General features: G+C 29.7%; 1 protein-coding gene across 10 annotated transcripts in view; it reads left to right on the top strand.

The window, feature by feature from the left end:
- Positions 1-12,580, top strand: part of LOC142325365 (stress-activated protein kinase JNK-like) — a 55,586-nt gene that overhangs the window by 28,933 nt on the left and 14,073 nt on the right. For 9 of the 10 annotated variants that reach the window (XM_075367413.1, XM_075367093.1, XM_075367730.1 and 6 more), the window contains 2 exons: positions 3,969-4,103; positions 8,992-9,121. In XM_075367413.1, coding sequence (XP_075223528.1) covers positions 3,969-4,103; positions 8,992-9,121 — 265 coding nt within the window. The remainder of the gene's footprint in view (positions 1-3,968; positions 4,104-8,991; positions 9,122-12,580) is intronic. The other variant, XM_075367334.1, reaches the window with a different exon arrangement.

The raw sequence follows: 12,580 nt of genomic DNA, 5'->3' as shown, positions 1-12,580 counted from the left end.
GAGAAAGTGGCTGGACCTTCAATCACCAGTTGATTTTAAAAAACAAACTATAATTGAATTTGTATTGAAATAGTTTTAATTTAGTGAGCTTGTCAATGATGTCAGTGTATTTTACATTAAAAAAAAATACATTAAAATATTTAAAGGAAGAAAAAGAAAATATTAGAAGAATATACAGCAAATGTTTACTGATGGACACACTCCAGTTATGGAAAACTAAATCCATGGACAATATAAAATTCTTGAAATAGTATTTCTTTATTAAACAGTCTAAACAGTGGCAAGTAATGTTTGTAAAAAAAGTAAATCGTTTATTCAATCTTTTTCACATGTTATTACAATACATCTACTATAATCAAAACTGATTGTATTTTTTTTATGTGCCTGTTATGTTCTTATTTGTCACTTTAATTTATGTGGAGGTGTTCCCTCTTTGTCTATAGTAGACAGGATGATGTTTGCTTGTTCAATAACATTAGCACTTAATAGTACTTTTTTTTGTGTATAATACATTTTATTATCAAAATATTTGGCGCTTATTTAAAATAAAATGGAAAACATTTTTTTTTATAAAATTGGGCTTCTTAATTTCTGATGTATGATTAATAATTTACTTTTTACTTCCTTGTACAAAATAAAGGAAGTATTGTGATTGCAAAAAATTTTGGTTTTCAGATTTCAGTGGAAATATCCATTTTGACCATCCTGAAACCATTTTGACTAGTTTGGACATGACATCTGTGTATGTACATATGTATGTATGTATGTATTTCACATAACTCGGAAAAGATTAGCCGTAGGATGTTGAAATGTTGGATTTAGGACTGTTGTAACATGTGGTTGTGTTCCTCCCCATTAGATTGCAATTGACTGGTCCAAAAAGCCCAAAATAAAAAAAAATTGAATTTTGGACTTTTGTTAACTGCAGTAATAAGGCTTCATTGAGTTAGCTTTTCAGTGGTATATCATAAGTGGTACTTATTTTCATTGGTTGCAGAGTTATAGCCAAATGAAATTTTTGGATCTCACAATGGGATTTTTGTGATCTCACATCAGTTCATATCCGACTTCATCTCCTTTTTTTTAATTTAAATATATTGATTTATTAATAATTTAATCTCTGATTGTAAAAAAAAGTTTTACAATAAATAATGAATCAATAAAAAACTATCAAATTTATTAATGAAATAAAGTTTTATTTACTTTTAAAAATGTGTATATGTAATTTAATAGGCGTACAAGGAAGTCATGTGGTGTTCACATCTGATTTTTTGATTGCATTGTGCAAATTAATAATCACGTAAGTTATAGTAAAAAGCTGCGAGTTTATTAACATTGATAGAGAGATCTGTGCAAAAAAATGGAGTTGTTTTAAATTTTGTGCATAGTATTTTTTGTATGTTGATACAGTTTCTTGCTTTCATAATTTTACATTTGTGTACTTGTGTTAATTTTATTAATCATGGTCCTCCATCGGTATTTATATATAATTTATTTATGTAATAGTTTCCACTTACCAACAATCTTTAATAGTATGCTCAAGCGCTTTCGGATTAGTAATCAATCCTCAGGAGTACTGATGTGTTATAATTATTTACTTCACATATCATTAGTTATACTAACTTGAATTTTAAAAACAAAAGTTATATATTTAGCAATTGATTGCCAAAATGTAAAATAATGTAAACGTTATCCATCATGTCAGTATGAAGGTCTCAATTGTTAAGTACATTACACATACATATTGTAATTACATAAAAATTGAAACCTTCATACTGACGTGATGAATAACATTTACATTATTTTACCTTTTGACGATCAATTGTTTTATTTATAATTTTTGTTTTTAAAATTTAAGTTGGTATAACAAATGATATATGAAGTAAATAATTATATTGTAACACATCAATGTTTCTGAGGATAGGATTACTAATCCGAAAGCGCTCAAGCATACTATTAAAGATTGTTGGTAAGTGGAAATTATTATATAAATAAATTACTTGTGTTGTCTCTTATATTAATCTTTATCTACTTTAACTCTATTCTTTTGTTTTCAATTGAATATTTTTTTTCAGTATTATCTAAATTGTACCTACAGTTTGTTAAAGCTCTAAATCATTCTCATTTTGATTGTCTGTGTTGGGATATAAAAAGGGATATCGATGATATGGGTATCACTAATTTTGTTTTTTCTTTAATTTTTTTAAATTCATCCACGCTCTGTCATACTGAATTGTAACTAACGTCAATGTCTGCTTCTTGATACATTTTGAGATGTGTAATTTGGTTTTTAAGTCTCTGCTGAAACATTGCATAATGTATCTGATCTTTTGCCTATAGCTCTTGGTTTCATTCAGTGCTTTATTTTTTATGATTTTTAAAAAGGGTGTTTGCAATCAGAAGTTGCACTAACTTTATACTTAGTATAAAATTTGTAATGTTAAATATTAACATAGTTATTTTTTACTTCTTTGGTTTAGAACGTACTTCAATTACCTTCACTTTTTTCCTTCTGTGTAGTATTCTAATCATTACTATCAATAAATTATCTAATTATTTATTTTCTGTTTTCTTCATTTCTTGATAAAGAAGCTGGCTTATAAATCTTCACTATTTTAGGCAAATTTTTCACTTATTTAAAATAATAATGAAAATGATTTCTCATAAAAAAGACTTCTTAAAAAAATAATTTCTTGTGTAAACATAGTAATTGACTTTTGTAATTGCAAAAAGTAAATTAAAATCACCTAAGTTAAAAGATGCTGCAAGTTTGTTTACATTGATGGATAAAAAAGCTTGTTGCTTTTCTATCCTATCTCCTAACCTGATTTAATTTTTTTCTTTTTTTAATTTTAACCATTTATTTTCAACTGAATTTTTTTTATAGTAATGCCTAGGCGTATACCTACAGTTTGTTAAAGCAAAAATCATACTCTTTTTGCTTGTCTGTTTTGGGTACAGACAAATATGATAATAATGTAGATATCTGAATGATGTAAATGTCACTGTTTTTGTTTGGTTTTTTTTCATAGACTCTTTGCAACTTCTAGTTGCATACTTGGTTTTACTAAATGTATACTTACTGCAAAGTTCTCATCCTCTAGTTCTTTTTTTTACTTCTTTGACTTGATTCATACTTCAACTAGCTTTCCTTCTAGTCTTTCTGCTATGACATTCTAGCCATTACTGTCAATATGAGTATGTTGCCTCTTTATTATTTTTTTTTTTTCTTTTAAATTTTTTGCTGAAGAAGCTGGCTTATAAATCTTCATTATTTCATACTTGGGGTTTGAATCTATTTTGACCATATTAATTTTCTCACTATGTGCTTATAATGTATTCTTTCACTATTCTTATTGATTATTATCACTACTTGTGAGTTCATTTTCTTTTTTGTTATCTTATAACTCCCTAACCAAAAATCTTGTTCTTATTTCCATTTTAATTTATTAATATTTACTACAGCTATGCTTTGGTTTGATGCATCCATTTTTTAAATTAAATTATCTAGCTCACAAACCTGCCATTCTGCTTTCATAATTGATGTTATGGTTCTTGTATTTTATCTTGATCTCCTCTTGGGTAGTCCCCAATCCAGTGGCCAACTGAGGGACAAATTTATGTCTGGAATATTTTATCCAAGAAAAACCGTCATGTTGATGTAAAATTTACCTAAACAATTTTCTTGAACATTAGTAAATGATCGATTTTGTTGTACTGTGCTGTACTTCACATTACACATAAGTTTAAATTAAATGTCTTCCCTGTTAACTAATTCTTTACATTTATAAGTAAAATGTGGGATAATATGTGATTATTACTTAGAACATGGACATCTAAACGTTAGACGTATGTTCTGGTTCCATTACTTTGAGATTTTACTGTATTATAAGAATTTTGTGTATATTTTTTTGGAAATTTTATTTGTGATTGTAAAAGATTTTTTACTTCATTTGTTGTTTTTACAGGACCTAAAACCAAGCAATATTGTTGTTAAATCTGACTGTACACTAAAAATCCTGGACTTTGGTCTTGCAAGAACAGCTGGTACATCTTTCATGATGTCACCATATGTTGTCACACGTTATTACAGGGCACCTGAGGTATTATTTTATAATTATCTGGTTCAAAAGTAATGATTTCTGTTTAGTTTTGTACCTTGTTTTCTGTTTTAGAATTGAACCTTAATGTAATTAAATTTGAATGTGTCTTGTACTATTTTAATAGTACTTGTGTTGTCAAAACATATCTGCCTCTTCGGATTTACGTATGACATGTGAAAAATTCATTTTGGAAATTAATGCAAGTTTGTGAAACACTTGTCAATAGTTCACTTTATTATCAAATTGACTCGCTAGTAAAATATCAGTTTTAGTAAATGTTACAAGAACATTTATATTTATTATTACATTTTGTTACAAGATCGTTTGGGAAAATGATATTATCATTGATTTTTGATTGTAGATAAAATCTTTCAGATTACTTATTTGGTGGTCCCTTTGGTTTGTAGATTGATCCTTCCTCTTTAGTGTGGTACATTTGGAAATCTGTGGTATAGAAATTGTAAAACATTTAGGTACACATAAGTATCATCATGTGGTTAGCAGTGTTATCTTTTCCAGAAAGTCTCTGACAAATAATCTGTCTGAAACAGTTGATGTTGATGTTTCTTTGGGTCTTTCGTTTTCAGGTTCATATTTGCTTTTTTATCAAACTGATTAGAGTTCAGCAATAAGCTAGCTAATTGAATTGTTAGGATTCTGGTGATTTTATGAATTATGTCATTGATCCACCTTCATAAAAATGTGAAAGAACACCTTCCAGTTGGCAAAACAGATGATCCAAATGTTTAACTGAAATCCATCTTTTTCCTGTTTACTTTGTACTAAATGTTTTGGAAGCTGTAGTCTGTTTTTCATTCTCCATAAATTGCTAATGTTTGGAGATTCTATAACTTGTAAAAAAGAACTACAGTGAAATCTTATTCGTGATTTCATTATTCGCAGTGCAATATTTTGCAATGTCTTTTCTATATTCGCAGCTAAAATTTTCCATATTTGCGTACATTACATTATGTAGTGACATTAAAAAATAAAAATTACGCATTCTAAAAAAATAATTTAAAACTGTACAAATATACACTGTGATCATGTATGTACTGTACTGCACAGTACAGTATTTGTTTTAAAGATAAAGTAGAGAGATTTCTCTATCATATTTGCTTTTCAACGACGAACAGGATATGAGTCACATACATAAATAAACAAATTGTCAACATAATGGGAATTGTTTTTATTCAATACAGTATTGTTGATCCTTTTGAGTGTGATTGTTAATCTATTCTACTTTACGTACAGAATAGTAGGCATACTTCGTATTTTTGTGTGGTTTTTATTTTTAAACTTTAATAAAATTTATTTTTTAATTAAAATTTTTATAGTGTAAAGGGATTGAGTTACTATAAAAATGTCTTCAACCAGTAGCAGTGAAAGAAAAAGGGTAAAAAAAAGTTATGTTGTATATAAAAGTTGAAATCCTGGATAGGCTTAAAGAAGGTGAATTGGTAGCTTCTGTTGCGTGAAGGTTTGCGGTAAATGAATCGACCAATCAGTACATTAACAAATCTGAACAACAAATTAAGATCTCAGCGGCCACTTTATCATCTCAAAGTGAAACTAGTTAGGGATTCTGCTGAAAAATTCTTCCGAAGTTGAAAAATATCAAAAATCAAAAAACCTTGATTATAAGGCTCTTTTATTCTTAGACAATGCTCCCTGTCATCTACAGGAAATCCAAACAGCTCATCCCAAGATAAAAGTAGTTTTTCTGCCGCCAAACACTATTGATTTATTGCAACTGATGGGTCAGGGAATTATTCAATCGTTTAAATTATATTACATCAGAAGAACATTTAAAATTATTTTAGATGTGATGGATTCCGATTCTGAGCTGAATGTTACGACATGTTGGAAAAAATTTAATATTGCTGACTGGATTATGTGCATGATTACTATGTGGTGATTACTGAGTATGATTTGAACATGTAATACTGTTTTCTAATACAGTACATACAGTACGTACTGTATTTAATCAGTACATACTGTACTCATACAGACAGTACATACTGTATGTAATGAGTTTTTAAATCAAAGAGTTCAGTAATTGCTTATGTGTAAATTAGGAAATATACTGTATTTTTAAAAATATTTTTTGTGTAGTGTACTTATGTACTATACTAAACCATTGTTTTTAATTAATGTTGCCACCTGTATTTTATCAATAACATCGCCCTAAGTAAGTATGAATGATTTTTTTTTTTCATTTTACATAGAACCTAACCATTCTTCTTCTGAGTATTAGTTCCGTTCTATATTCATGGTTTTCTATTTGTGGCACTTTTACGGTCTCTAACCCCCATGAATAAGGAGATTTTACTGTACTTGATTGTAAATGGATCATATAAATTACCTTACCTTTGATCAACAGATTTTTACATAAATAAAACTAAAGTGAAATAAAAAGATTATCAGGATTACCATGAAATCCACAAAATTTTCTAAATTTGCAATATATTCTATTCTGGAATCTCCTCTATAAAACATCTTACAATATTTGTTAGGTTTATTGTTAATATAAACGCTGAAATTAATTGTGCCAAAGAATGGATGTTTTCCTTCTTAACCTTTTCCCATTACAATGATCCACAGTTGATTAGCGCTCCGCGAAAATATGTTGGTATCTGATTGCCTCCCTTCATATTCTTATGCTACCCTCTTATGAAAAAAATTTCAAAAAATTACAGTATATTAAAGAGATTTAACAGATTCTGACAAAAAAATACTGTTACGATTGGATATTTTTTGTGCCTGTAACAACAAAATTGAAACAGTACAAAAATTACGATAATTTAATTGTATAATTTTTTTTGCGCATTTCTACCGCGTTTTTTATTAGTGAAATTTTTTTTGCTTTGTGTTTATGAAGCATAGTTTGCTGATTTTAAAAATAATACTTTCAAGCAAATCGGTTGAAAATTGGGCAAAGTATGACGAAAAACTCGTGCCATAAATCACAGATTAGTAACATATGTTAGTATAAGTGAAAGTAGATTCAGAAAACTACGTTTTATAAAAATCCCCACCACTTAAAAGGCTATTCAGATTGACAAAAAACCATTTTTACTGTATACTGTTATTCATTACGAATTGATATGTGTTACATGTTTACCGATATCATTTGTCAGAAAAGACAAATGATAAGACAAATGACTATTTCTAGTCTAAATAAAACATTTTACATCGTATAAATGTCGTTCAAAATGTGTAATAAAACTGATTCCTTTGTGAATATAAAACAAAATAACTGACTTAGATGCCACATAAAATGATTTTGTAACAGCGTTTTAAAACTGACGCCGTACATAACCAGTTCCAAGGCTATATGATCTGAAAAGGTTACAGTCAAATTTTACACTTATTTGTGTGGCTTAAGAGTGATAAAAAACTGGCCAAATTTTTCATCACTTGGTAGATATAGATCATTATAATGTATGAGTAACATTTAAAAATCACCTATTAAAAGATACAAGATAAGTTTTGGTGCAAGTGATGAGGCCAACATGTGATTTTAAGACCAGTTATTTTTCAGTTTGAGTTCCTGTAAAACAGCCATGCATAGATAGTGTAGTTACAAAAAAAAAAAAATCCAGTTCAAGCAGGGTAATGTAATAGTAGTTACCCCTTCCATAATTTGGCTGTATTTTGTTTTGCCAGTGTAACTGTTGTACTGTAGAATGTTTGTTTCACTTTTTTTAAATGTTCATAAAAAAAATTTTAAATACTGTCTAATTTTATTTGAAGTTTTATACCACTTTATTATATTTGATGTACTCTTATACCTGAAACAAAATTATACCTTCAAAAATTCTTCATAAACATAATTAATGTTTGCATAAACTTTATTGATTGCCTAATAGTTTTCAGAGTAGTATATCTGTGTACATAAATCAGTTAGCACTCAGGATGAAATGTGAACTAAAGAATTGACTTGTATTATTACAAAAAACTGAAAAAAAGCAAAAATAATATCATGTACTACACTCTATGGTAGGACTATAGCAGTTGCCATCAGCAGCAAGGGTTGGACTTGTATAGTCCAATGTCTTTACATTGCTAGTTGTGGGACCTTAATGTCTGGTTGTCTTATGAGATTCCAGCTTAAATTTTACTGTTGAAGTAGACATTGTTTATGGAATGTTAGTCTTTCAAACAGCAGAAAAGAAAGTATTTATTACATTGTTACTAAAGTAAAATGGCTCTTTTTATTTATTAGTAAGATATCATATAAACTATTTCTATTTCTATTTATATGAATTTTTATGTTACAAAACAATTTATTCTAAGTAGTCATAATGGAAAACAGATTAACAAATTGTGTGTAGGCAGGCATGTCAGAATATCTTGTAGGAAGTACATTTAGGTGATTTGTTTTGAGAAACTGTCATTCTTTTACTCATTCCTCACAGCATTCTTCTGTTTTCATTAAACATGTATGAAGCCCAATTTTTTATTAAATCATGTAAATAAATAAATATTACTCTGAAACCTGATACACCATAATTTTCTTTATTGGGCATTATTGACTGTTTAGCAGATTTAAAAAAATTATATTTATCAGAAAGCTGAATGTGATCTGCATACCTTGGGCATGTTGTAATTACAAATTGCCATCTCGCATAAGAAACATGGATCCAAAGGGGTCAGTTTGTTTAAAGAAAGTTCTTTCTAACTGAGAAGTTTGCTACCGGTGGTACCTAGTGCAGTTATATATTATATTTTTTTTACTAATTCAAGCCTATTGTAACTGCTTCATAAATGGTTATGTTATAATGTTGCTGGGGTTAATTTTTATCAGTAAATGTTGAAGTTTGTGTACTGTTATATATATATGTATTTCTGTGTAATATGTTTTTGTTTAATCAACGTTTTAAAGGTTATCCTAGGAATGAGTTACAAGGAAAATGTAGACATGTGGTCTGTAGGCTGTATCATGGCTGAGATGATTCGTGGGGAAGTTCTTTTTCCTGGAAGTGATCATGTTAATCAGTGGAATAAGATTATAGGTAATAAGTCATAATTATCTATTTATTCATTTTTATTTCTATGAAATCACATTTATAAAATTTTGAAAATGTCAATAGAGAAATATAGATAAACAATATAAAATTTTAATCTATGACAGAATAATAATAATAAAAAATATGATGTGGACACCGCATGACTTCCTTGTACAGCTGTTAAATTACATATACACATTTTTAAAAGTACATAAAATTTTATTTCGCTAGTAACTTTGATTTTTTCATATTTTTTTTATTGTTATTGAATTATTATTTATTGTAAACATTTTTTTACAACCACAGGTTAATAATTACTAATAAATCAATATATTTAAATTAAAAAAAAAGGAAATAAAGTTGAATTCCAACTAATGTGCCTTCCTCTTGTAAGATCAAAATATTTCATTAATTAAAATTTTATTTTAATGAAAACAAGTATTACTTATAATATATTGTTGAAAAACTCTCAATGAGGGCTTATTACTGCAATTAAGAAAAAGTCTAAAATTCAAATTTTTTTGATTTTGGGCTTTTTTGGACATTTTTGGCCAAGTCAATCGCAATCAAAAGGGGAGGTGAACAATTAGTTGTTACAACTATCCTAAATCCAAAATTTCAACATTCTATGCCTAATCATTTTTGAGATATGTGAGATACATATGTACGTATGTTTAGACGTCATGCTGAAACTAGTCAAAAGATATTCACTGATGTTCAAAATGGACATTTCCTTTGAAATCTGAAATCCGAAATTTTTCATAATACAATTCTTGCTTACTTCGTACATGGAATTAATTTTTTTTTTTTTTTTTTGTCTTCAGTCATTTGACTGGTTTGATGCAGCTCTCCAAGATTCCCTATCTAGTGCTAGTCGTTTCATTTCAGTATACCCTCTACATCCTACATCCCTAACAATTTGTTTTACATATTCCAAACGTGGCCTGCCTACACAATTTTTCCCTTCTACCTGTCCTTCCAAAATTAAAGCGACTATTCCAGGATGCCTTAGTATGTGGCCTATAAGTCTGTCTCTTCTTTTAACTATATTTTTCCAAATGCTTCTTTCTTCATCTATTTGCCGCAATACCTCCTCATTTGTCACTTTATCCACCCATCTGATTTTTAACATTCTCCTATAGCACCACATTTCGAAAGCTTCTAACCTTTTCTTCTCAGATACTCCAATTGTCCAAGTTTCACTTCCATATAAAGCGACACTCCAAACATACACTTTCAAAAATCTTTTCCTGACATTTAAATTAATTTTTGATGTAAAAAACTTATATTTCTTACTGAAGGCTCGTTTAGCTTGTGCTATTCGGCATTTTATATCGCTCCTGCTTCGTCCATCTTTAGTAATTCTACTTCCCAAATAACAAAATTCTTCTACCTCCATAATCTTTTCTCCTCCTATTTTCACATTCAGTGGTCCATCTTTGTTATTTCTACTACATTTCATTACTTTTGTTTTGTTCTTGTTTATTTTCATGCGATAGTTCTTGCGTAGGACTTCATCTATGCCGTTCATTGTTTCTTCTAAATCCTTTTTATTCTCGGCTAGAATTACTATATCATCAGCAAATCGTAGCATCTTTATCTTTTCACCTTGTACTGTTACACCGAATCTAAATTGTTCTTTAACATCATTAACTGCTAGTTCCATGTAAAGATTAAAAAGTAACGGAGATAGAGAACATCCTTGTCGGACTCCCTTTCTTATTATGGCTTCTTTCTTATGTTCTTCAATTGCTACTGTTGCTGTTTGGTTCCTGTACATGTTAGCAATTGTTCTTCTATCTCTGTATTTGAACCCTAATTTTTTTAAAATGCTGAACATTTTATTCCAGTCTACGTTATCGAATGCCTTTTCTAGGTCTATAAACGCCAAGTATGTTGGTTTGTTTTTCTTTAATCTTCCTTCTACTATTAATCTGAGGCCTAAAATTGCTTCCCTTGTCCCTATACTTTTCCTGAAACCAAATTGGTCTTCTCCTAACACTTCCTCCACTCTCCTCTCAATTCTTCTGTATAGAATTCTAGTTAAGATTTTTGATGCATGACTAGTTAAACTAATTGTTCTGTATTCTTCACATTTATCTGCCCCTGATTTCTTTGGTATCATTACCATAACACTTTTTTTGAAGTCTGACGGAAATTCCCCTTTTTCATAAATATTACACACCAGTTTGTATAATCTATCAATCGCCTCCTCCCCTGCACTGCGCAGTAATTCTACAGGTATTCCATCTATTCTAGGAGCCTTTCTGCCATTTAAATCTTTTAATGCTCTCTTAAATTCAGATCTCAGTATTGTTTCTCCCATTTCATCCTCCTCAACTTCCTCTTCTTCCTCTATAAAACCATTTTCTAATTCATTTCCTCCGTATAACTCTTCAATATATTCCACCCATCTATCGACTTTACCTTTCGTATTATATATAGGTGTACCATCTTTGTTTAACACATTATTAGATTTTAATTTATGTACCCCAAAATTTTCCTTAACTTTCCTGTATGCTCCGTCTATTTTACCAATGTTCATTTCTCTTTCCACTTCTGAACACTTTTCTTTAATCCACTCTTCTTTCGCCAGTTTGCACTTCCTGTTTATAGCATTTCTTAATTGCCGATAGTTCCTTTTACTTTCTTCATCACTAGCATTCTTATATTTTCTACGTTCATCCATCAGCTGCAATATATCGTCTGAAACCCAAGGTTTTCTACCAGTTCTCTTTATTCCGCCTAAGTTTGCTTCTGCTAATTTAAGAATTTCCTTTTTAACATTCTCCCATTCTTCTTCTACATTTTCTATCTTATCTTTTTTACTCAGACCTCTTGCGATGTCCTCCTCAAAAATCTTCTTTACCTCCTCTTCCTCAAGCTTCTCTAAATTCCACCGATTCATCTGACACCTTTTCTTCAGGTTTTTAAACCCCAATCTACATTTCATTATCACCAAATTATGGTCGCTATCAATGTCTGCTCCAGGGTAAGTTTTGCAGTCCACGAGTTGATTTCTAAATCTTTGCTTAACCATGATATAATCTATCTGATACCTTGCAGTATCGCCTGGCTTTTTCCAAGTGTATATCCTTCTATTATGATTTTTAAATTGGGTGTTGGCAATTACTAAATTATACTTCGTGCAAAACTCTATAAGTCGGTCCCCTCTTTCATTCCTTTTGCCCAGCCCGTATTCACCCACTATATTTCCTTCCTTGCCTTTTCCAATGCTTGCATTCCAATCTCCAACTATTATTAAATTTTCATCTCCTTTTACGTGTTTAATTGCTTCATCAATCTCTTCGTATACACATTCTACCTCATCATCATCATGGGCGCTTGTAGGCATATAGACGTTAACAATCGTTGTCGGTTTAGGTTTTGATTTTATCCTTATTACAATGACTCTATCGCTATGCATCTTGAAATACTCCACTCTCCTCCCTATTTTCTTGTTCA

This window comes from Lycorma delicatula, chromosome 1, assembly GCF_047948215.1.
Source record: "Lycorma delicatula isolate Av1 chromosome 1, ASM4794821v1, whole genome shotgun sequence".
NCBI lineage: Eukaryota > Metazoa > Arthropoda > Insecta > Hemiptera > Fulgoridae > Lycorma > Lycorma delicatula.
Note: the sequence above shows the minus strand (reverse complement) of the source record. Positions and strands in the feature narration are given on the sequence as shown.